Source organism: Alosa sapidissima, chromosome 21 (genome assembly GCF_018492685.1).
Source record: "Alosa sapidissima isolate fAloSap1 chromosome 21, fAloSap1.pri, whole genome shotgun sequence".
NCBI lineage: Eukaryota > Metazoa > Chordata > Actinopteri > Clupeiformes > Clupeidae > Alosa > Alosa sapidissima.
In genome coordinates this window covers 24,337,568-24,363,751 of record NC_055977.1, presented here as the reverse complement: position 1 = coordinate 24,363,751, position 26,184 = coordinate 24,337,568, and the positions used below count along the sequence as shown (strand labels likewise).

Below are 26,184 nucleotides of genomic sequence, written 5' to 3'. Positions count from 1 at the left end.
ATTATATCTGTCAACAGCCAGAGGTTGCTGGGAAAGATGATGAAACATGGCAGTGTGATGAAACCTGGGACTGAGGCTGTGATGGCTGGGTCACACGATGTGTGTGTGTGTTTGTGTCTGTGTGTGTGTGTGTGTGTGTGTGTGTGTGTGTGTGTGTGTGTGTGTGTGTGTATGTGTGTGTGTGTGTGTGTGTGTGTGTGTGTGCATATCTGACACCTTTGCTTTAAATGGTCTGTTTGCGATTGTCAGATTGTCTACGTAGTATGTTTGCGTCTATTCACGCACATTTTGTGTGTATGTCTGCAATAGATGTGTTACTATATATATGCATGTCTATTTTGTCTGTTATCTCTCTCTCTGTGTGTGTGTGTGTGTGTGCGTGTGTGTTTTTGGCATTTGCACTTGTATATGTGTACACCTGGCGTGCACTCTGAAACGTACACACACACACACCGAGTGAGGGTGGGGGTGGAGAGGTCAGTGAAAGCCATGGCGCGCTCGGCCCCGAGAACAAAGTGTGAGTAAACTCCAGCCTGCAGCCGCAGGCCAGGAGCACAAGTGACCTATATTTTACAGATTTTAGCATAACATTCAATTACAGTCCACTGCCTTGTCTCTAAAATAAGAGAGTGGGAGACAAAAAAACCTACAGAACACAGAGACAGTAAAGGGGAACAGACAGATGACAGAGAGAAGAGAGTGAGAGAAAGTAGAGCAGAAGTAAAAAAAAACCATGGGAGGGATGACAGGAAAGTGAAACGGAGGAGGGGGGCATGTATATTGCAGCAGAGTACAGTGGCTGGTGTTAAACTAACTGCGCACAAACCTTAAGCTTCACCCTCTGCCTGAATGCATTCTCCCTGACACATCCTCTTCTAGCAGCACCAGACATTCCACATAAATCATTACTCTGTCTAAATAGTAAGCTCTATCCCCCAAACCTGTTGATCCCCTGTATATGATATCTTACAACAGCTAATCCGCATCTCTGACACTGATCCATCGCTGGCCCCATCCGCCAGATAGCCTACGACCTCACATGCGGAGGAATTGATGACATAAGAACACTCCATACGCCGTAAATGCGTCCAAATCCTTTGTATAGGAATTAGGCATGAGAGATCTCACGTTTTAAATATTGCTACAAGTGCTAGCCATTTTGGCAGTTTAATGAGTATTTGTTATTGTTGTTGGTTGTGTTGTTATCCATAAATACATAAGGAATAATACGTGCGTAAACGCGCACAGACCACTACCAACCCAAATATGTATTTTCCTGAATGCGCGTTACCGAATATGATTCAGTGCAGGACAATGCTTTGGGAAGGGTAGACTATCTTTCCATGAATATGTACATTTGATACACATTGTGACTCACTGTGTTCCGTTGAATTATAGAAGCCTGTGTGTCAGAGATTAAAGGGGCATCAATCTGTGTTAGTTTCACACCCTCCTAAGAAATAGAACAAATGCCTGCGCATATCAATTAGGCTTAAAGTTACATTTATTTTAGAGGGTTTATCTGAACGGGTTTTTTGTGTACACTAGCCCTCTTAAATATTCGTGCTGCGCTGTTGATGACTTCCATGCAACTGTTGCTTTTAAATGAATGGGACGGGTAGCTGAGGATATGGGGCTCGGCTAAAGCCTCACGTCCACCTGTCGCAGTGACACGAACAGTTAAACTACAGCAGTGCTTACCGTAAAGGCTTGTAAGAACTATTAGTGTAACCGAAATGGAGAAATATATATTCCCAAAGACATCATAGCCTACACAGAACTATGAATGGCAATGTAAACTTGTTTCTGCCACAAACACACATTTGTAAACAAACTCATTATCACACATTTGTTTCTGGATCTAAACTAGGCTATGTTATGGATAGCTTACTGCTAAACAGCTTTACAGTCTTAGCCAAGAGCTAAACAAACTACCTTTTCTTCTGATGACGACAGAATATCATGACAGTATTATGGACACACACAACACAGAATGTCATCATAGCCTACCTTGTGCGGGGCTTTTAGAAGTCGGTGGACACCGGCAATTTGGTTGATGAGGGGGATGTCTTCCCTAAAAGTGTATTGCGGTGGTCTTGTCGGCTCTGGGAAATTTGTACTGTTAAATGGATCGGTGTCATCTAAAAACTGAACCCTGCAAACTAACGAGGCCATGATGTATCCATGCAAGTAGCACCGAAGTGGGGGTAACCCGGTTTAATGATTAAATCCGTCGCTTAGTGCTCCCCTCTTCTGTAACAACAACAAAACCAGCAGGTTGTCCCGGCGACGGCTGCAGCGCCTCACTACTCGAACTACTCCTGTTCAAATGTATCCTCCTCTACAGCCAGTTGCAAATGTCACGATGGATCCGACGGCCGTTTATTATGGCACTGGATCAATTGCGACCAAATATGCCCTCGTCCTCCGCTCTGACTGTGCTGTTCTAGGGGGACCGACCTTGCTGCTCACTGCGACGCTACTTCGAGAAAGGCAGGTGTCCAATGACAGCGGCGGCAGTAAGGTGCTAGGGAAACCTATAGCCGGGACAGCCGGTCCCTCTTGGCGTCTGACGGTAAGCCAGACACCCCCTCCTCACCCACCGGCTTAAACGCTTTGGCATAATCTACGGCGTAGAGATGCAAGCGAGTTGCAAGGCAAACAGCGACATCACGTGGTGCACTGGTGCCCAAATTGATTGTATCTGTGCCTGAATGTATGCCACTCAAACTCAATTGTTATCTTGCTTTCATATTTTTGCCGTCAAGATGATTAAATGTTATTATTTAAATTGCCGTTTGAGGTTCCTTCATTCTGTTTGATGTTAAAAGGTGGTATTTGTAACAGAGAAAACAGTGGAGAACATTATCCTTCTTGACTGATTTTTCACTAGTTTCCCATTTGGCTAGGGTCAGTGTCACTACTGGTACTTTTGAGAGGTGAATAAACTCTAACAAGAGGTGGATAAACTCTGTTTCTGAAATTTTAGAGGTGGATAAACTGCGTTTACTTGCGTTTAGCCTCCACTACACCCCTGAATGCAGTCCATTGCCAGAAGGATTGCTGTGTCTCCCAGCGCAGTCTCAAGAGCATAGAGGAGATTCCAGGAGACAGGCAGGGTCTAGGAGAGCTGGGCAGGGTGGTAGAAGGTCCTTAACTCAGCAGCAGGACCAGTATCTGCTCCTTTGTGCAAGGAGGAACAGTAGGAGCCCTGCCAGAGCCCTACAAAATGACCTCCAGCAGGCCACTGGTGTGAATGGTGTGAATGTCGCTGACCACACTATCTTCATGAGGATGGCCTGAGGGCCAAATGGCCTCTAAAGGGACCTGTGCTCACTGCCCAGCACTGTGGAGCTCAATTGGCATTTGCCATAGAATACAAAATTGGCAGGTTCGCCACTGGTGCCCTGTGCTTTTTTTACAGATGAGAGCAGGTTCACCCTGAGCACATGTGAAAGAGATGAAAGGGTCTGAAGATGTGGTGGAGAACATTATGCTGCCTGCAACATCATTCACCCCCCTGAACATCATTCAGCATGACCGGTGTGGTGGTGGGCCAGGGTATTGTCTGGGGAGGCATATCCTTGAAAGGACGCACAGACCTCAAGACAACGGCATTCCTCACTTCTTCACTGCTCTTACGTATCGGGATGAAATCTTCAGACCCATTGTCTGACCCTGTACTGGTGCAGTGGGTCCTGGGTTCCTCCTGGTGCACAACAATGGCCGGCCACTAGAGGGAGAGTGTGCAGGCAGTTCCTGGAGGATGAAGGAATTGATTGACTGTCCCACACTCCCCTGACTTAAATCCAATTGAACACCTCTAGGGCATTATGTTTTGGTCCATCCAACACCGCCAGGTTGCACAGCGATGGCCGTGTCCACATCTGGGAGCAGATCCCCAGGACATCATCTGCCGTCTCAGTAGGAGCCTGCCCTGATGCCATCAAACACGTTTGGGCCATACAAACTACTGAGTACCATTATGAGTTGCTGCAATGAAATTTAGGCAAAACTAGCCTGCCACATTTTTTTTACTTTGATTTTAGTGGGTCTTTGAATTCAGTCCTCTATAGATTGGTTATTTTCATCCCCCAAAAAAACGATGTGACATCCTTTCATTCCACATTACCCATGCAGTCCATATCAGTATAGATATTCAGCATGATGTTTTTTCCCCATTGAGATCTGGGGGGTATTCCAAGTACGTGGTTTAGTGACAAACCTGGGTAAGTTAACTCAGAGTAAGTGGTAAAACCTAATAGAAGAGCTGTATGGCTTCATTCTCCTAACAAAACAACACACTTGTTATAGGAGGTTTACCATTTACTCTAAGTTAACTTATCCAGGTTTGTCACTAAACCACGTACTTGGAATACACCCCTTTCATCCCGATGTGCATCAAAGTGATCCTTTCAATTTTTGAGTAGTGTATAAGAGTTAAGGTTTGCTCAGGAAGAGAAAAGTGTAGAATATTAATTTATTGACAATGTAGGTAGTTACTTCCATCAACCAAAATAGAGAATAATTGCCTTATTCTCTTACACATGGCAGCCATATTGGAATCTACAGTACCCTCCAGAATTATTGGCACCTCTGCTAAAGTTGACTAAAAACAGGAATATAAAATCATCTTTTGGAAATTGATCTTAATGCCTTAAATAAAAAATGAGGAAATATCCAACATCCACATCCATTTTTTTTGTGAATGAATAATGTATCAATCATAAATAAATAAATAAATACATAAATAAATGTTCTTCCTTAAAATACAGGGGTCATAAGTATTGGCACCCCATGTTAAATTCCCATAGAGGCAGGCAGATTTTCATTTTTAAAGGCCAGTTATTTTATGGATCCAGGATACTATGCACCCTGATAAAGTTCCCTTGGCCTTTGGAATTAAAATAGCCCCACATCATCACATACCCTTCCCCATACCTAGAGATTGGCATATTTCAGTTAGCCTATTAGCTGGTTTGATTTGCATTGAGCTCAATGAGCATAAAAATGATTTCCAAATGATGATTTTATATTCCTCTTTTTAGTCAACTTTAGCAGAGGTGCAAATAATTGTGGAGGGTACTGTAAATAATAAAAATAATAATAATAATAATAATAAGCTTTATTTGTATAGCACCTTTCATGCACAGAATGCAGCTCAAAGTTCTTTACATTTGAAGCATTTAACACAATAATAAAGATAAAAGAATGAGAAGAAAAAAGAAAAGTTGTAATAATACAAACAAACAAACAAACCAACAAATCAGTGAATAAAACGTCAGAGATTTAGACTTAAGTAAAAATGAGATTTATCAAGAGATAGATACGACAACAGTACATACAATTACAACAATTAATGTAGTGAAAATAGGAAGACCCTGTAAATAGCAGCATTAAAAAGCATTAGTAAAATGTGAAGTCAAGATGGTGGCCATTTGGGGGCACTATACTGTATGTGCTGGGGTCTTTTGATCACTAGGGGTAGTAGTATAACTGTGCCAAGTTTTGTGCTTTCTGCAAAAAGTGAACGACTCTGTTGCTTAGCCGCTGTACTAATATACACACTAGAGGACAGTGAAGAACCATAGATAGATAAATAAATAAGGATACTCTGTTGCCAATGTTAGTTGATTACAATTCAGTTAGTGTACTTGCAAGCACATCTAGCTGGCTACTTCTGGCGTAAGCATTTACAACAGAATCCCAACAAAACTGGCACGTTCATAGACGGCTACACTCTTTGAAAAGTTATGCAAAATTCACATTCTGTAGGGCTTGTCATCTCATGCCCATAAAAACATAATCTGAAAGAGAAAAACTTTTTTATCAGAAGGTTTTTATCGGGATTATTATTTCATGATCAGCTTTGTTGTCATTTTCATCACAGAGAAACACTGTCCACACCACAGAACCACTCATGGCTTGGAAGTCCTTTGGGGAGAGTTAAGCTATTTTTTATGTTTTGAATGCATCTGATAATAAATCTACTTCTGAGTCAACAGGATCGTTGAACCTTTGACCCACATACAGTATGAATGAGCATCAACCAGCATGTACTCCCATCTGTTAATACAGCTGCAAGCCTATAAACCCACATTAGCATGTTATCAAATATGTCACAACTGTATCCTAAAGATACAGAATCAGCTGTGCATCTTCTTCATCTGGCTAAAATTCATACCAGAATGTCTGTTTACTAACAGTGTTATGTGAGGGTATGAACAGTAGGTGTTTGTGTATTTTCTCTCTCTCTCTGTCTCTCCCTCTGTGTGTATATGTGTATTCCCCTGTTCTCTCTCTCTCTCTTGCTCCCTCTGTATGTGTGCATGTGTTGGGCTTGCTCTCTCTGTTGCAGAGTCTTATCTCCTCAGTGCCGCATCTCTCTGTGACAGAGATGCTAGGGGTCATCAGTAAACACGACAAGAAGACAGGACCCACAACAATACCATTATGATTGGACAGGAATGCGTTGTCAACATGTTTTGCCGTAACCATATTTAACCGTAACAGAGGCTGCATTTGTCTATGCTATCTGTAACAAGTAACAATAACAAAGCATGATCGGGAGACTGGGTTTAATGCGTAACTAAGAGACAAGCACAAGTGCTGATTGTGTCCTGGGCGGAAACCTGTCCTCAAGTTTAAGTTAGTATCATAAACTGCTGTGTCATGACACCACAATTCTTACTGCAATCAAGGCTTATTGACGTTATAAAGAGTGCAATAAAGACTATCATCATAGTTGTGACATTTGTGTCAATGTTTTGTAAAGAGAGGATTACAGTTATGTAGCCTATAGGCCTGGGTTGAGATAAGGAGAGATAAAACTAAAATTGGAGTGTTTGATCGCCTTATCCTTTCATACTGTCTCAAGAAGCTCAGTGTCATGGCAACCTGACTTGTGTTGCTGTTATTGTCTTCCAGTTGGTCAGTAGGACATGAGCAAACCCTATGGTAAATTTTGGATTAAGAAAAAAAAACATGTTTCTTTTCAGGAGAGGATTGATGGTGGAAGATCCACAGGAAGTTAGTGACTCATTAGTTTTATCAAGGTCATCATATCACAGCATGTTCCCAGTATGGATCTCAGGGGGAACACATCAACCAACACATGTAACAAAAGTGTACTCCGAGCACTGTGAGGCCCATTCAGCTTTGTTGCAACACACAGGCTATAAATAACATGTTTCGTCAGAGCAACTAGTCGACATTTTTCCCCCTCATCTGTGTAGCTGATTTGTACCTGTATTTGCAGGTGTGGCGCGGGTCCTCCACATACCCATGGCCAATAAAACAGCCAGTGGTGGAGCATGTTCTGTACATGTTCAATGAGGATCCTTCCCTGAGGCTGAAATCTCATTGCCTGCCTTGGATGCTGCAAACCCTATCAATACGCTACTGCACCTCTGGATTTTCTGCGTTAGGTAAGGGGATTTTGTTTTATTATTGTAATTATAAGTTGAGCACACACTAGCATTTCACTGATATTAGATAAGGCTTAATTTTATAGTTGAATGACAATCGCTTCATGTGGCGTGACACAGTTGACACTGTCATAATCATTTATATGGCATGACAAAAGAGGTCACATTAAGTTATAGATATGCTGAACTGTACACAACATAAAGCCTTTTAAAATATATGATATTTGAACAATATCAATGACACTTAATCCTTATTTTATGATTATATTATTTAGTTTTTCATCATAATTTAATTTCTCATCAGATTTCCTTTCAGTTAAAGCATTATGGATTTTTTGCCATCAGTGTATGAATCACAAGACTGACATAGGCTGTCTGTATATCATCCCATCTTCCTTGTGTCCAGGTGTAAAATGTTTACTCTTTTTATTTTTACTACTGGACTTTTTCTGTGACAGTCCTTTTTCTTTACTTGCAGAAGAATATGGGGGATAAAACACAGACATCAATAATTTTAGAATGATTATGCAGACTATGACAGCCTGTGCTTTGGGTTTTTTTTTGTGCCTGTGTTCTTTTTAATTAGTCCTTTTCGTCATGAATCACAGATTCAAAGAAACAAAGAACAAATCTAAAGAACACTAGTTCAATCTCCATAGTTTGCTTTCATGAGTATTTAATGATTATCTTACAGTCGGAATTTCAAATTCTTACAATAACTATAACTAACTTTTGCTTGTTGAATGTCCTTGAATGATCTACTTAAAATATACAATGTCCATGGAACTGCATAATCAGGTAGCAATAATTTGGATTCTTTGGAAGTTCTACACATGCCTACACATTGTCTTCCCATGGAGTGTGATGTTTTATTTTTAAAAATCAATATCACAACACACCTGACATCCAAACTGCATAAACATACTGTAGATCATGAGAGAATACTGTGACTTTGGACTTACAAACGGGATTATGGTTAACTTGGTTGTTCTTTTTTTAATCATCAATTAGCAATATTGTCTACCAAATTGTCACCTAAATGTAGCTGTCAGTGGTTTACCGTGTTTCCATTACTGAGGTGGTGATGCTGGCGTTGGCTTTCTTGCACTGCTCCTCTTTCACATACTGAACTCAATCTGCTATTTGCCTGTCTTGTCCTTCACTTGTAAATTGCTTGAGCATCTGCCATCTGATTAAATGTACTGTAAGTGGGTAATTTAATGTAATCTAATCATAATCATAGTTTCTCAGTATCCAACTGTTGCAGATGCAGCAGATAAGAGCCCTTTGTCTAGGTGTCTCCCACCTGAATGCTGGGGCCAGGTCATAGAGGCTGTCAATCATTTTCCAGTGGTCATGGCCACAGCCACCTGCTAAGCAGAGCAGCTGTCAACTCTTAGCCATGTAACACCTGCAGTGCTGACGTTTACTGAGGTCTAACACAAGAAGACCTAACCAGCTGTTTTACCTCCTATTCTCCCAGACTTGAGGACCGTATAGGCTACTGCCATGAAGCTGAAGCTGCCTAACCCGGGTCTGGATGACCGGATCCCATCACATGCCGACCTGGAGAAGCTGGAGGTGGAGGAGGCGGACAGCAGACCCAAGTGGGACAACAAAACCCAGTACATGCTCACCTGCGTGGGGTTCTGTGTCGGGCTCGGAAACGTCTGGCGCTTCCCCTACTTGTGCCAGAGCCATGGAGGAGGTGAGACTATATTGATAACTGACACATGTAGCCATGACTATGGATTAATCTACTCATACTGCAAATATACCGAGTCTGTTAATTAGTGTAGTCCTGGAGGACATAAGACTTGAAACGTGAAGCTGGTTGCATAAGATGTCAGTCTTGTAGTGGCATTGTGGCATTCATGTTTCATAATTGTAAAATTATATTTTGGAAATTCTTCCATGGATTGAATTAGTTTATAATGCAGAGATATATGGCATATAGTGCTGTATTTGTGAAATATAACTAGGTTTATCTACCATTAAGCCATGCATAATACAAAAAAGCAACTTCTAGGTAAAAAACCTTCATACAGGTGCACACACACACAATGTTCCACTCATTACCTTCATAAAAGTGTAAAGCCAACATGCACTAATGTGAACCATAAAAATGAAAATGCACCATCAGGACAGAAGCAGCTACTTTGGGAGATAAATGTTAAAACAGTACCGGCTGTAAAGGACACAGCAACTGCTGCTGTATCATTTTTTCTGCACATTAGTGGGTATGCAGAAAGCAATTAAACCGTCAACATACGGGCTCAAGCCTAGTAAACATTATACAAGCGCTTGCCTTGCTTTCTGAATCATCTCTTCAAGGTAAATGAGAGAGGAGTGGGAGGGAAAGAGTGCTCAGACATTCTGTCCTTATCTGAGTTCTTTTATGGACAGAACATAGTTCTATAGTTGCAAGTAATTGTAACTGTAGGTGTACTGTAGTAATTGTAACTGTAGGTTTAGTACAAAGACAAAATGCATGTGTGGACATTTAGTGGACACTGTGGACAGACGAGTTGTTTTTAAGGAGACAGTATTCAGGCCAGGTGGTGAGGACCACTAAGGGAAAGTATACAGGCAAACAGGATTCATGTTTATTTGTTGTTACACCTCATTATACTGTATGTGTGTAAAAAAGTAAAAGGAGCAAAAACGTTATTTCTGCTCCTCTTGCAGCAATAGACAAATAAGAGTATTAGCACTACTGTATGTAAGCAATGATGTGCCAACTTCGTCTGAAAAAGTGATGAGTGTGTGTGTGTGTGTGTGTGTGTGAGAGAGAGAGAGAGCAAGACAAGAGAGAGAGAGAGAGAGAGAGAGAGAGAGAGAGAGAGAGAGAGAGAGAGAGAGAGATCACATTTACTCATGCATGACACAGATTGAAAGTCCCTAACTTGAGGTAAGTGCAACAAAAATTATACCCCTGATCTGATTTCTAGTCACGTTTTTTCTGGGGTCACTGATCACCCAAGTCAAATGAGAGAAAATAGGCTTATAATTAATCAGAGGTGACGTATAAAGCCTGACACTCAGGTCCTGCCAAGAACACGGCAAAGATTACAGCAGGGCCAAATTAATAATTCTACCAAGAGAAGACAGCACCTGATGCTGCATGTAGTAACAAATTAAAGTAGAAAAGAATGAAATGTTTGATGGAGTAGGATCATGCAATTAAAAAGTGTAAAATTGTAAAACGTAGAAAGCATGCTGGGAAAATGAAGTAAAACAATGTCATAAAACGTCACAGCTATTATGAGCGCTCATGTAACCATACGTGTGATCTGTTTACTAATCATTGTGTAAGATCCATCACTCTCCAGTCTTCACCTGTGGGGCCGCACTGATCACCATCTAAGTCATAGCGCTGTGGTAACAATCAGATTACTGCTGCCACCTGGTGGACATTGGGAATATTGCTAGAATTTCACAAGGACCCTCAACTAAGATGCAATCAGTTAGCCTGGCGGGCCATCCTATATCATTGAAATGTATAGTCTGGAATCGAACCATTCACCTCGCTTAATCCAAGGGGCGGGCAGAGAATTGTCTTTCAAACTGCCTAGGCATGCAATAGGCCAGCGCTACGACCATATCCGTATCCGGTCGGCAAAACGGCAAATACATCCTTCTTCGAAAGGAATGACTTAAGTGCATTGTGTAGCTCAACTTTCAAAGAAAAGCACAAGTCCAACTCCTCCAAAGTCGACACCAACGCCAACTTCAATCATTAAGTAATCAACCACTTCAAACAACCGCTCTTTGTTAGCCATAGCCACCTTCCTTGTTGTTCACCGTCGCAGGACTGTCGTTATCCTGTTAAGCCCGCCTTACGACTCTCTAACAAAATAGAGCGCTGTGATTGGATGACGTCCACGGCATCAGCCAATAGAAATCCCTATGGTTTGATACTAGACGTACAGGCAGAGCAAATTAATTTGCCGCCGCTAGGGTGCGTCTAGATTTCTAGGCTAGTAGCCTAAGCAATACTTTGAAATCCGATATCTTGATTAGCAAACAATACACAACAATATAACATGTATATTCAAATACCAGATTAAGAGAGATTATCATATCAAAACATAAGTAAACATAAAACATAATAATTTGAATTCAGTCTAACATGATCCCACAAAAATAGCTTATCCTTCCCCTGCATTTAGTCTGTTTCTTCTGCTCTCATGCTGGTATTTCAACCCCATTATCTCAGGTGTCTGTTTTGAACCTATCCAGCTGTTTATCAGTACTGATACTCAGCCGTAAACACTGACAGATGGACTTTAGGCCTAAAGTACCTTAGCAGTTTTCAGCAAAGAGAGGCCTGATAAGGCATTTGCCAGGTGGAGGGTAACACTCAGCTGCCTTGCTGATAACAAGCTATTTTTGAGTGATATAGCGATGCTTATCAGGTCCTGATGCACGAGATCACTGCCCTCTTACACATGTCCTTCCCTTTTTCCCCTCATAACATTTACACCACTTATCATTATGTATGTTATGCCACAGATACAAACAAAACAACATAATAACAAATAGAAATATAACAGCAAGCGGTGATTTACGGGGTCCTAGCAAAACGAACATGAGGTAGCATAGCTTTTTAGTTTTACATATGCTTTGATTGTTTGGGCCCAATTGTTCAAAAGAAACGTGATCGGATTTCGGTTATCGGATTTCAGTTACCGGATTTCGGCTATCGGATTGGATCAAATCTTGAAAATGGCTTGTTCAAAGGGAAACAAGGATCCTGAAATTGGATTAGATCACATAATCTATTCTTGGTTTTGATCTGGATCTAACTTTTCCATTGAAACTAGCCATTTATGATAGATTACACACTCGACATTCTGAAATGTCCTGCACGATCAAGGCCAAATGTAGTTATCACGCAGCCACTGTGTCAGCACAGCAGCATGAGTGCTGACGGTGACTGTGCGTTTCTGATGTCAGATTATTGTGTAGGCTAGCCTACTAGACTGTTCTCACGTTGCAGCGCTTTACTTATATGAAGTAGCATTAATCAATATGAAGGGCAGAGGGGGATAAATGTTGTCCCCACCGGGGATAAAAATAAAGCAGAGGTAGGGATAGGAAAACCAGAGGGGGGGAAATCCTCACCATCCCCCCCTACAAATTGCACCCTGGTGCTAACCTCCACAACCTAATAGTATTCTAACAATACCCTATTCTAGTGTGCTAACCTCCACAACCCAACAGTATTCTAACAATACTCTATTCTACAGGACTATGCATTTGTCATGGATAAGATGAAGGGTCTGATAATGGAAGGCAGTGTTTCCCACAGAATGGAATTGTATTTGTGGTGGTAGGTGAAGGGGGGTGGGGGTGGGTTCTGTGTTGGAGTCAATAAGATGAACAGCCTATAATTATGCAGTTATTCTTGCCTTGCACGACAAGTCCAGACAAGTAGCTGTAACGTTATAGTGTGCTAACCTCGACAACCCAACAGTATTCTTAACAGTATTCTATTCTAGTATGCTAACCTCCACAACCCAACTGAAGGAACTGTAGGGGGCGATGTGGGTCGAGGTAGAGTGAGTGTGTGGCGAGCAGGCAGAGCCTCGGTCAGAAGGCTCAATGGCATGGAGTGATGACACGGAGATGGCAGGTTTCGGTGCAACACAAGTGAATTTTATTTGAGTTTCAATTCATCTGTTCTTTTGTTCTTTACTTGTATGTGTGCTGCATCAAAGAGGAAACAAACAGAAAATGGAGTAATCAGTGAAATGGGGTAAATCAGTACAGATCCCAACTCACAAACAAACCAATTGACATTTGAACAATAAACTGAAATCATATGGCTATATAAGGTACAATTAAACAATACTTTACATCCCAAGTCAACCAACATCACCTAATCATCTCTCACATGGGACTCCAACACACCAAACCAACAAACAAAGACCTTAACTTTACACATGATGGCAGAGCTACTCTACAAACTGATAAACATCACAAAAGTCATAGTGAGGGTCATTAAAGTGATGACTTACGTTAACTCAAAGACGCACACAGAGCAGGACACACTGGAGTGCTGGGTTGAGATGAACAAAAGAGTGAACGGAGGGCGAGCAAACAATTTATCCTGGTCTGAGCCCCTGCTCTGGAGCTACAGGGTTTCCCAGCAGGTAAACTGGATGTGGTTAGGTGGCAGAGCCAAACAATCCTGCAATTTCTCCACAGCACTTTCACCTCAAACCCTCCTTACACCAGAGACTTTCTAATGTGGAGACACAGCACTCAAAAAATACTCTATAGAAATGCATGGGGCTAGTTTGTCACGCCAATATGGCCGTTGTCTACACATATCCCACCCCTTCCTTGGCAAAACGTCGACATGCGAATACATTGAGCTGTGGTCAAAATTAATCCAAGACAACTGGTGTGAGACTGCAGCTTTATTCACGACGCCGGGAGCATGTTACCCACATGAAATGTCAAAGTAACAAGCCCACACATCTGTGGGTGAAGCCAACTCTTATACCTTACCCCACACCCATGGAAAATCACAAGTTGTCACCCTCCATTAATCACTTAACCTTCTGGTATTTTAACAGAGATACGAAATGTTTACAACCCCACTTAACCATCTGGTGTTTTGACAAAGATAAGAAATGTTCATGACCCCGCATCCTGGGGTTACCCAAATACGCTGACACAAGGGTTAAGTTAACTAAACATTCTAACCTAGGAGATGCAAAAGACACAAGGGTCAGAGTAAGGAGATGGCAATTAGATTTCACTACATGTATGTAAGGTATACTAAACATTCAATGAGAGACATATAAAATGTATCCCACAGAGCCAATCATGTGGTGTGATGTGAATACATTGAGCCAATCATATGGTGTGTTGTGAAGACATTGTGCCAATCATGTGTTGTGATCTCGCCGCTGGAGCAAGATTGGTGTCGTGAAGCCTTGCGCACGCACATTTCTGCCGAAATGGATGCCCGACGAGTGCCCAAAAATCGTTGTCAAATGACCGCCGAGTGGGACTTGCCTAAAAGGACTTTGCTTACACTGACAGATTTTAGAAAGATTTGCAAAGATTTGGAAAAGATTTTTGAAAGACTACAGTCTCAGACCCTCTCACATCTAAAGACAAGTAGTAGAGTTTTAAGTCACAGACTATGATTTTGCAATGACTAGGGATCTTGCAGGGTCACTATTTACAAGACTGCAACATGATTCCTTTAAATCATTACCCATCGTGCAATAGATAAACAGGAACTGAAAATTATAGCCTACTAAACTCAAAGTCGTATTTTCTTTATATCCCACTGAGCCACTAACAATCATACACATTGGGCAGTCACATTCACATGGTGAAAATGTGTGTTGGTAAACACACAAGAAAAACTCCAAGCATACATTTGACAATAAAATGAAGGGCTTTCCTGAAAGAGTACACCTGAAATCTTTTTGAAATTCTGGGGCAATTAGACATTTGGAGAGAAGAACACTAATGGATGAACTATAAATATGATAGACTTAATGATGAAGGAAAAATAGTAAACAAAGAAGTTCCCCTAAATGATAGATAGAGATAGATAGATACTTTATTGATCCCCAGGGGAAATTCAAGGTCTCAGCAGCATACAGACAACACAAACACATTCTCTAACAGCAGAAAGAGTAATTAAAGTAATAATATAAAAACACAACTAAGCAATAAGGACAGTAGAAGATAAAGAATATGCTAAATATACTAAAATACAAATTATACTAACTAAACTTAAATACAATATATAAAAATATACTAAAATACAAATTACAAAAATACAAATTATACTAACTAACACTTAATCTAAATCAATTCTAAAAACAGTATCCACATAGTGGTGATTAATCAATCAGAGGCGCTTGCAATGACTGAGGCAGGGACTGAGCCTGTGATTCTCTGTGCATAGTAAGGTATGGTAAGGTGCTCTAAGGTGCTCTGTGTGAATGAGGTAAGGTGGTAGTGCAATGGTGATAGTGGTCATGGTGATAGTGCAAGTGAGTAAGTCCAACAGTGCAACAATGCAGAAATAAAGTAAAGTAAAGTCTATATATCTATATATTTAACTATTTAAAAAAAGTGTGGCCACAGTTCGGCTGTGGCATGGAGGGGGGGGGGGTTATGCATATGTGCTAATGTGCTAATATAGCACGCAAACAGTGAGGCATAAAGACAGTGGTAAAAGTGGCTAGTGGACAGACAGTACCAAACATGGAGGGGGTGAAGAGGCAGACAGACTATGCAGAGAAGTCTATCTCTCCTCTTCCCTTAAGTGAGGCATTGAACAGTTCAATGGCCCTGGGGACAAATGACTTTCTCAGTCTGTCAGTTGTGCAAGGCAGTGAGCGAAGTCTCCAGCTCACTCATTGTCCAAGATGTTGATCAGTTTGTTCAGGGTCCTTTTGTCAGATATTGAAGTGATGCACTCCAGTTCAGCTCCCACTACAGAGCCAGCTTTCCTTACCAGCCTGTCAATTCGCCCCGCATCCTTCTTACTTGTGCTTCCTCCCCAACATACTACTGCATAGAAGAGGACGCTGGCAACAACAGACTGGTAGAACATCCTGAGGAGCTTACTGCACACATTACAGGGCCGCAGCCTCCTCAGGAAGTACAGCCTGCTGTGCCCTTTCTTGTAGAGTGCATCAGTGTTGGCTGACCAGTCCAGGTGGAGACCCAGATACTTGTAGGTGCTAACCACCTCCACATTGACCCCATCAATGTGGACTGGTAGCAGAGTGGGCTTAGACCTGCAGAAATCCACCACCATCTCCTTGGTCTTTGAAGTGTTAAGTTGAAGATGATTGAGTTTGCACCATTGCACAAAGTCCTCCACCAGGCTCCTGTACTCCTCCTCTTGCCCGTTCCTGATACACCCCACAATTGCAGTATCATCAGAAAACTTCTGCATGTGGCATGACTCGGTGTTGTAGCAGAAGTCAGATGTGTAGTTGAACAGGACTGGAGATAGCACAGTTCCCTGTGGCACTCCGGTGCTGCAGATCACAGTGTCAGAGAGACAGTTCTTCAGTCTGATGAACTGTGGTCGCTCGGTCAGGTAATCTGTAATCCAGGTTACCAGGTGAGTGTCCACACCCATCTGCAAGAGCTTGTCTCCCAATCTGAGGGGCTGGATGGTGTTAAAAGCACTTGAGAAATCAAAGAACATGATTCTCACAGCACTTTTCCCCTTGTCTAGGTGGGAATGTGTCCTGTGTAGAAGATAAGTGATGGCATCGTCCACGCCCACTTTCTCCTGGTATGCAAACTGTAACGGGTCTAGTGCATGGCGTACCTGGGGTCTGAGCATGCCTAAGACCAATCGCTCCATTGTCTTCATCACATGTGATGTAAGAGCGACAGGTCTGTAGTCATTAAGCTCACTAGGGTGTGGCTTCTTAGGGATAGGGGTAAGACATGATGTCTTCCACAGTGTTGGAACTTGTCCAAGGCGTAGGCTCAAATTGAAGATGTGCTTCAGTGGCTCCCCCAGTTCAGCAGCACAGGCCTTGAGTAGCCTTGGACACAGTCTGTCAGGCCCCGCTGCTTTATTGCTGCGCAATTTCTTAAGTTGGACTGTCACTTGATCTGTTGTAATGGTGAGGGGTGTAAGGGGAGGGGAGGGGGAGGGGTGCATCTGGGATCTGCGTGTCTGATGGCTGTTGACTGAAGTCGTTGTCACCTCATTGTTTGTGATCGCCATGTGGAGGAGGGGTGCAAAATCCAGTGATGGTGGGGGTACGATAGCCTGTGATGACGGAGGTGAGTGTTGCGCTGGTCAGAGTGTCTCGGCATTCTGATTCTTGGCAACTAATGTCTGTGTATGTTGATTGCCTGATGTCATTCAGGTGCTGTTCAATGGTGTGAATCTTCAATAACCAATAGTATTCGAGCTAGAGCCTAAGGGCCTGTCCACACGGAGACGCTTTTTAGGTTAAACGCAGAGGTTTTGCGTCGTCTTGGCCGAGCGTCCAAACGAATCCTGTAAACGCACTGCCCGAAACCGCACTTTTCTGAAACCTGGTCCCAGAGTGGAGAAATCTGAAACCGTAGCCCGTTTGAGTTCGTTTAGACAGCGAAACCGCACATCCTGCTTGTGTATCGATGATGTCATCGCCACACCTCAGCTGCCCTGGACTTGCACTTATAGTATTGCCTAACAATACTAGTTTTCATACATGACATTACCTACGATTACACTCCGTTAAGATAAATATCACAACTGATGCTGCGCAGCGCCGATAGCTTATGACTTGGTGGACTGAACACTGTTTTTCCCGGTGTTTTTTTATCCATTCTAGCTACTGTCAGTGACGCGAGAGAACTTAAGTTATTAGGAAAGTGCGGTGTAAGTTTAGGCTACATTAATTTGTGCGTAGTGCCAGTGTCATTCATTTATTTTACATGTCTTACAACATATATACATGCATTCACAGTCGAGTGAAATCAGATATAAGCATACAAAGATGCTTAGAACTCACGTTAAGCCGATGGTAGCACACTGAATGCGAATGCACGATTTGATGCAGGCAAAAGTATTGACTGTTACTAACGAAGGTTGTATAGCAATATTATAAATGTGGCGACAGAATAGCCTAGAACTTGGGTAAGCCTTGCGTTTAGTAGCCTAATTGCGGTGATAGCCAAAACTAATGTGAATTACGGACTATCCTACAGCCAAAGAAAGTAAAGGTGATTAGTAGGCCTACCTGCGTTAGCCAAATAAAGGACGGGACTGCACCCTTCACAAACCGTAAAATAAAGTTGATTAGTTTTACAGTTGGCTACAGTTGACAGTTCACCATCAGTCCACACAAACAATTCTGGTTTCCTTGCACTAGCCATTTCGCTGTAGCCTATTCTGTCTGTTTTTAAAGCGCAAGTTTTGCAAGTTTTGGTGAATTTCTGTAAAGACACAGTGCCACCTATAGGCCTGGGAGATGAAGTAATGTGTTGAGTCGTGTTGAGATGGATCCGTTTGGACGCAAATATTCTTGATACGGTTCCAGGGAAGACGGAGGGAAAAAAGATCGGTTTGGTACGTGTGGACTAGGCCTAAAGCACTACCGGGAATTCGAACTCTCAACGTAACAAACAGCACTAGGCATTATCCCACTGCGCCACTGACAATCCTACATATTTGGCAGTCACATTCACATGGTGAAAATGTGTGTTGGCAGACACACAACATCAAGAAAATTCCTAGCATACATTTGACAATAGAATTAAGGGCTTTATAAAAAAGAGGACAGATCTGAAAATGTGCACTGTTAATGGTATCCACATAATGATGGTTGTATGGTTGTTCTCCAAGGAAAAAAATGTACTCATATAGGAATATAGGTGATATAGGAGAAATGGGCTGAGTGGTCGAACTTTATTGGTCTATATTTCTGAAATGTACAACAACATATCCAAATTATTTTGATAACTTTTGTGAGGCTTTGTCTAAACATTGTCTGTGAGAATTTTGGTGAAGATTTGATAATTTTTGAAACTTTTTATGATGTTTTGATGTTTATGATGTATGGCTTTTCTCTGAAATTGTGGCAAAGTAAACATTTTTAGAGCATAAGACCAGGGTGAAAAAGATGCATCTAAATGTAGAGATTAATATGATGAAAGAATGTTGAGTCTAGGTCAATCTGGTAAGGAGAAATAAGCATTTTTGACAAGAGCGCCACCTTTGGGTGCAGTACCCACATTTTGGGTTGTATTGATGTGATGTGATGTGTATTGGGATCCCTCTACAATTTAACATTTTAGCACTTACTTGAATTTCACCCCTGACGGTAAGATAATTGTCTCACCTCCCGGGCCCTCACATCTGTGTTCTCAGGTGCTTTCATGATCCCCTTCCTTATCCTGCTGGTTCTGGAGGGCATCCCTCTGCTGCACCTGGAGTTTGCCATCGGCCAGAGGCTCAGGAGTGGCAGCGTGGGTGTGTGGGGGGCCATCCATCCATGCCTGGCTGGCGTTGGTGCGTTCACTCATCTGGGCGAGACTCACATACATCACTTGGCCTTTAACTCTCATAAAGTTATTAAAGGGCTGGATGAGTCACACAAAGTACAGTACAGATGGGAATTCTGGCTTGTTTTGAGCCAGATCTTTTGGCCCAGCTAAACAGTAAGAGCAGTAAAAAGGCACCTGGCCATGATCATGTGACATACTGTACATATCAGGGTCTGTATTCACAAAAATCTTGCAGCTTAAAGCAGCTCCTAAAAGCTATTTAGAAGCTTCTTTTAACCTTAAGATTCATTGTTGATATGGGCCCTGATGGGTGACACTTTCTAGCATTAGTGACACAACGGACATGACTGTGATATTGATATTGTAAGCAAATCACTGAAAATGGGTGCTGTTAGCATTTGTTCATGTTTGGTCACAGGGGTTGCCTCCATGATGGTTTCCTTCATGGTCGGCATGTACTACAACACCATCATCGCCTGGGTCATGTGGTACTTCTTCAACTCCTTTCAGGATCCCCTGCCTTGGAGTCAATGTCCACTCAATGAAAACATGACAGGTACACTCACAAATGTACCCACAAATAATTGGTTCTCCAGAGTGACAACATAGATTAGAACATTTTGTAGTGCTTCAAAGAACCTTCAAGACTATAGTTCTTTAAAGAACCATTTAAGAAAAGGCAAACGGGTGTGAAAATAGTCTTTCTGAAGAACCATTTCCAATGTGAAGAACCTTTCACTTGGTTCAACACAAAGTCTAATGAAGTGAAATTATGAAACCAAGTCTTATCATGTCATCAGTTATCAAGCTGAGACCTTTGACTATAGAGACCAATAGCTAGTGTCGCCCCCTGCAGGTGTGGTGTCAGAGTGCGCTGGCAGCTCCTCAGTTGATTACTTCTGGTACAGAGAGACCCTGAACACATCTGCAAGCATTGAGGACTCTGGAGGCCTGCAGTGGTGGATCGTCCTGAGCCTGGTCTGCGCCTGGGCCGTCCTCTATGTCTGCTGCATAAGAGGCATTGAGACCACGGGAAAGGTCAGATGCACCATCAGCAGCAGCAACATTCATCATGATTGTGTTATGTAATGTTTATGATCATGTAGACTAATTCAGTTGTTCACTATTTAAAAAAAATGATTTGACTGCCAAAAGTTCAATCCACACAAATTCTCATTCCACAACAGATACAACCTCATAGTATATTACAATCTGTCAGAAGCATCTATCAAAATACCAACATACTTGTTATCAGTATTAAAGCTGATTCATCTTCTTCTTCTTCCTCTTCTACTTCCTCTTCTTCTTCTTCAGGCCGTGTACGTCACCTCCACTCTGCCCTACGTGGTTCTCACCATCTTCCTGATTCGAGGTTTGACCCTCAAGGGCTCCACCAGTGGAATTGTTTTCCTCTTCACTCCGAAGGTAGTAGCATACGATGAATAGATGAGCCATCATTTCTGTCCTTTATGATGTGGTTTGATGACAAGGTTCTTTTATGTTTTTGTTGAGGTCAATGGAAATGGAAAAGGTCGTATTGCATCACTGTATAATGGATTCTGGGTCAACACTTGTACAGGCAGTCATTTGAATTTGTATATTGTTATATTAGATTATTAGATTCAACTTTATTGTCATTGTGCAGAGTACAAGTACAGAGACATTGAAATGCAGTTAGCATCTAACCAGAGTGCAAAAAAGCAGAAAAGTGCTATGTGAACAGTATGGACAGGTAGTGCAGTGAAACAGTATATGACATAATAGTGCAGTAGTATGTATGCATAGTAGTGCAGTTAAGCATGTGGCATGGTTCACAGTAGGGATATGTGCATTGTATTAACAGTAACATTATAAGAGCAGAATGAATATGGATATGCAGTATGGGCAATACAGACAGATATGTACAGTATGTACAGGTATGTGCAGTGTATTAACAGTAACATTATAAGAGTAGTAAAATAAGTGTATTTGTGGAATTAGCAGTACACAGAGATATGTACCGTTGACTAAGGAGTATAGTCTACTACAGTATGATAGCATTAACATTATAAGAGCAGTAGAATATTGGTATGTATAAGTGTAGTTACATTATGTACATTTTATAATAATATGTAGATAATAAAATGCAATATCAATAGAATGTTATGGGTGGGATAGGTTTGTGCCACCTCCTTGTTGTCGTCCTTGTCAAGTGGTCTATGGTGGTGATGGTGGTGGTGGGGGGATTAGTTGGTTGGTTGTCATCGAGGTGCAGAGATGGTGTTCAGCAGGGTGACAGCCTGCTGGTCCTGGTGTGGAGAGACCTCTGAGGGGCATGGGGTAAACAGCCTGTGGTTGGGGTGAGAACAGTCTTTGATGATGCTGTGTGCCTTACGCAGGCAGTGCTTGCCCTGGATGGCCTCGATGGAGGGGAGTGAGGAACCGGTGTATATGTACTGTATATGGATTTGCTGTGAAAAAAATCTGTAATATATCTGGCTATAACTGTTCCTGTAATATTTCCTAACTGTCCTGTGTAATATCTGCAGCTAGAGGAGCTGTTGGACCCTAAAACCTGGTTGGATGCAGGTGCCCAGGTGTTCTACTCCTTCTCATTGGCTTTTGGTGGTCTCATCTCCTTCTCCAGCTACAACTCTGTCCAGTAAGAGACTCCATGACTCTGTGACAGTCAGTAGGACTACCGTCGAAAACATGAATGGGATGAAGAATGGGACGATTTCTAGTCTTTAGTGGAAAGCTAAATCTAACTTTCCATGTCAGACAATTAATTAGTTACATTAGACAAGATAATAGATTATGAACTGATATTGACACTAATATTTCCATTTTTCTTTGGTCTATCTAGCAACAACTGTGAACAGGATGCGGTCATTATTTCTGTGATCAATGGCTTCACGTCCGTGTATGCTGCCATTGTCATTTATTCCATCATAGGCTTCTGAGCCACAGAGACGTTTGATGCATGTCTCAATGGGTAGGAGAGCAATGTTGTGTCATGGTTTACTTGACCAGACCATGTTATGGTTATGTTTATGCTTATTGTACTACAGAATATGAACCCAAACAATAGTTAAGAAGCAATGTCTTCAGAAAGTTTTGTAACGGTGCGCTGTCTTCACACAGAAATATCTTGGCTTTGTTGAATGCCTTTGATCTTCCTGAAGGAAGCATCAGTGAAAGCAACTATGATGAGACTTTCAGCCATCTCAATGGCACCTCACCAGATGTCATTCAGGGGTTGAACCTGGCGACTTGTGATTTACAGACTTTCCTCAGTCAGGTGAAAATTCATATTCTACTCTCATAAAATACATCATGAAGTAATTCCATTTTATAACATGTGAGCATGTTAGGGAAAAAATAGCTATATCAATAAAAGCTCTCAATGATATTTAGGTAGATCCTAAAATATTGTTCAAAAATTCAAATGGTTAATAGAATGTTGAATATAGGCCTACATGGTTAACACAGTTAAGACAAATATTTTTTTTGCTCTCCAGTAATGTCAAATGTCTTGACACTCTGGCTTCAAGACCTTGAAAACTTGTGTAGGTTAGCCTACCATCTGTCATGTGGAGTATGAAATTGCACCACATGACATCATACCATGTGTGATCCTACAGGGTGTGGAGGGCACGGGCCTTGCCTTCATAGTGTTCACAGAGGCCATCACCAAGATGCCCGTCTCCCCACTGTGGGCTGTGCTCTTCTTCATCATGCTCTTCTGTCTGGGGCTGTCCACCATGTTTGGCTCCATTGAAGGGTGTGTAGTGCCATTGCAGGATCTCAATATCTTCCCAAAGCGTTGGCCTAAAGAAGCCCTTACTGGTACGTACCACAAGCAAGGCATGAGTATGCTACATAGCATGACATAGCATGAGTGACATAGCATGAGTGTGGTACATAGCATGACACAGATTGTGTAACAACTATTGGGAAAGTGCAGAAGAGGCAATTGATGGAGATTATTTAACAATTACTTGTTTTTAGCAACAGATTATCATATGGTACAGGCAAGGCTGAACACAACCGGATAGCGACTAATTCTGGTTTTGCTGGGTATTCTGTCAGATTAGGTCCAGATCTTTTCCGGAATCAATTGCTTTTTCAATCTGTCTTTATTGCACATTACCCACCACACCCCTTAAACCGCTGACACCTAAAGCACTGATAATAACTCTCTTCAAATCCTTTTCTGACTCCATGTCTGAATCTCAGGTGTGGTTTGCCTGGTCTCCTTTGGCATTGCGCTCATCTTTGCCCAGGGTTCTGGTAACTACTGGTTGGCTCTGTTTGATGGGTTTGCCGGCTCTGTCCCTCTTCTCATCATTGCATTCTGTGAGATGATGGCTGTCAGCTACATCTATGGGATTGACAGGTGAGATGGGCTGAGGGACTGAAAAATCTGCAAAAATAACATTTACATAACAATTGATTCCAATTAAAAGGTCAAATGGTAGTTTTGTGCTGAATAAATGAAGCTCTCTCACTGTATTAAGTGTTTTGGTTCTGTCTAATTTGAACTTTAGACTAGCCTAACCTAAACAAAACTGAACATTCAGCCAAATTACACTCATTAAACATTAGATTTAGAATTTAGAATTTAAACAGGTGTTTTATGTATACCAAAAAACATGCAGCTACACTCAACTATAGAACTGACTAGGACCAGGTCACTTCCATCTTCAGCTGTTACGTGCGGTCAATGCCAGTAGAAACATTGATAATAGCCTATATAATAGTTGAATTAAATATGTAAATAAAATATGTAAATATAATATATAAATGTAATAATAAACATCCCAGACCCTGACTTCTCATTTTCTTCCCCTTGGACAGGTTTAACGAAGACATTGAGTTCATGATCGGCCACAAGCCGAACATCTTCTGGCAGGTCACATGGAGAGTGATCAGTCCCCTGCTGGTGTTCCTGATCTTCGTCTTTTACCTCGCCACCACCGCCACCCAGGAACTCACCTACATCACCTGGAACCCTGAATATGTAAGGACAACTATTATATCGCTCTCTCCAAGTCGGTGGGATTAATACATTATGTCTACTCTTGATCTCCGGCATTTGTTTATCTTGCTCATGTGCCGGTTTCTTGTACATGGATGAAACCTAGTATACTAAATTGTCCTAATGTGGGACACTATGGGAAAGCCAAAGCTGTAGGGTCCTATCATCAAAATTGGATGTGGATTTGATATGTTGTCCTCACATTGTAGTCTAATATAGCCAACTACAGAAGTCAGAAAAGCAAATATGTCCCACATTAGGGAAATCCCCCTACTAAAAGAAAACAAAATAGGGGTTCAATGAAAACAGGCTTAATCCCTTTATGAGAAACTGGCTGTATATGTCTATGCATATAGTATGGGACATAGTTATTGGACAGTCTTTGTTTGTCTAGGCTAGATATGCCAAATCATAACATATTTCTATGTCTGTCTGTGTTAAATTTGGTCTTTGTTTAATATCTAGGCTAGATATGCCAAATCATAACATGTTTCAATGTCTGTCTGTGTTAAATTTGGCAGTTATATAACCAGTATTAGACTGCCTTTCACAGTGCCGTGTAAAATCTTGACCTAGACCATACATTTTCCTCTCCTTTGGCAGGATGACTTTCCAAATCTGGAAACACGCTTCTATCCTCAGTGGATGTACGCCATCATATTCATCCTCGCCGGCGTTCCGGCCCTGATGATTCCATTCGTGGCGGTGTACAAGCTCATCCAGATATACTGCTACGGAACGAAAGACACGAAGAGTAGTGTCAGCTCAGTATCTGCTAAGGTACAATTGTCTGAGATAAGGACCTGAATGGCCATAAATGCCCTTTGAAAAGACACTTGGTGTTCTTGCCACAGTCTTTAATAGACTATCAAGAGACTATCAATAATTAATCTCTTGCCACATGAGGAGCCACATGTGGACTTGTCACGAGAGTGACTAAAGAAGATGACTCCAGTTTTTTGTGAATGATGCCTATTGCATGGATGTATTGATCAAGAGCTGTAGTTAAAAAAAAGATGTACTACATCTTCCCATCCTGAAATAAATCCGAATGCAATGTGGAAAGGACATACTCAGGAATTAAGATGTACAAAATTCACAGACAAGTTATTAAACACAATCTGAAAAATACATCGCTATGCTAAATGTAGGTCCAGCTGTTTGGTTAGAAACATGACTACATGACTGTGTTTATGTAGTTCCAGCTGTTCAGTTAGAAATGTGACTACATGACTGTGTTCATCAAATGGTGTCATTAAAGTCCAGTTTATATATTTAATAGTTTTGTGGAAAAAATGTGTTGTTAATATACTGAAAGTAAAAGTAAATTAAAGTGGGTTTTGAAATAAACATTCATTATATACTGTATGTATTGTGTAGAATAAATGTAGGCACATTATCCATCAGGGTTGGGAAGGTTACATTAGAAATGTTATATAGTAGATTACAGATTATTATTCTCCCTGTTAATGTAATAAGCAATGTAACTATTTCACTTAATCAAAGTAAAGCAACTTATTACATTTGATTAGTTTTTGATAAGCAAAGATGGCTGATAAAAAAATACATTCAAAATTTTAATGTACACTGCCAAATAAATGGAACATGTCTAAACAGGGAAAAGATGCCAAGCAACAGAAACTTATATTACCGGGTAAACAGATAAGCTCCTATTTTAGTGATCTAAAATGCATGGTCACTAGCGAATAGCTTAATTAAATTTAGTGG

General features: G+C 41.4%; 2 protein-coding genes across 8 annotated transcripts in view; one reads left to right on the top strand and one right to left on the bottom strand.

Annotated features, from left to right (window-relative positions):
* Window positions 1-2,489, bottom strand: part of fhod3a (formin homology 2 domain containing 3a) — a 98,724-nt gene extending 96,235 nt beyond the window's left edge. For 4 of the 7 annotated variants that reach the window (XM_042075787.1, XM_042075789.1, XM_042075791.1 and 1 more), the window contains exon 1: window positions 2,011-2,489. In XM_042075787.1, coding sequence (XP_041931721.1) covers window positions 2,011-2,175 — 165 coding nt within the window. In that variant the 5' untranslated portion in view covers window positions 2,176-2,489. The remainder of the gene's footprint in view (window positions 1-2,010) is intronic. The other 3 variants (XM_042075792.1, XM_042075793.1, XM_042075790.1) reach the window with 2 other exon arrangements.
* Window positions 2,490-8,758: 6,269 nt separating this feature from the next.
* On the top strand, window positions 8,759-25,979 carry slc6a19a.2 (solute carrier family 6 member 19a, tandem duplicate 2). Its single transcript, XM_042075794.1, is given in 12 exon segments — window positions 8,759-9,135; window positions 19,300-19,440; window positions 19,855-19,992; window positions 20,293-20,474; window positions 20,751-20,861; window positions 21,965-22,077; window positions 22,282-22,410; window positions 22,560-22,716; window positions 23,060-23,264; window positions 23,655-23,814; window positions 24,276-24,438; window positions 25,060-25,979. Coding segments are annotated over 12 exon segments (1,902 nt in total). The 5' UTR covers window positions 8,759-8,936; the 3' UTR covers window positions 25,264-25,979.
* The last annotated feature ends 205 nt before the right edge of the window (window positions 25,980-26,184 follow it).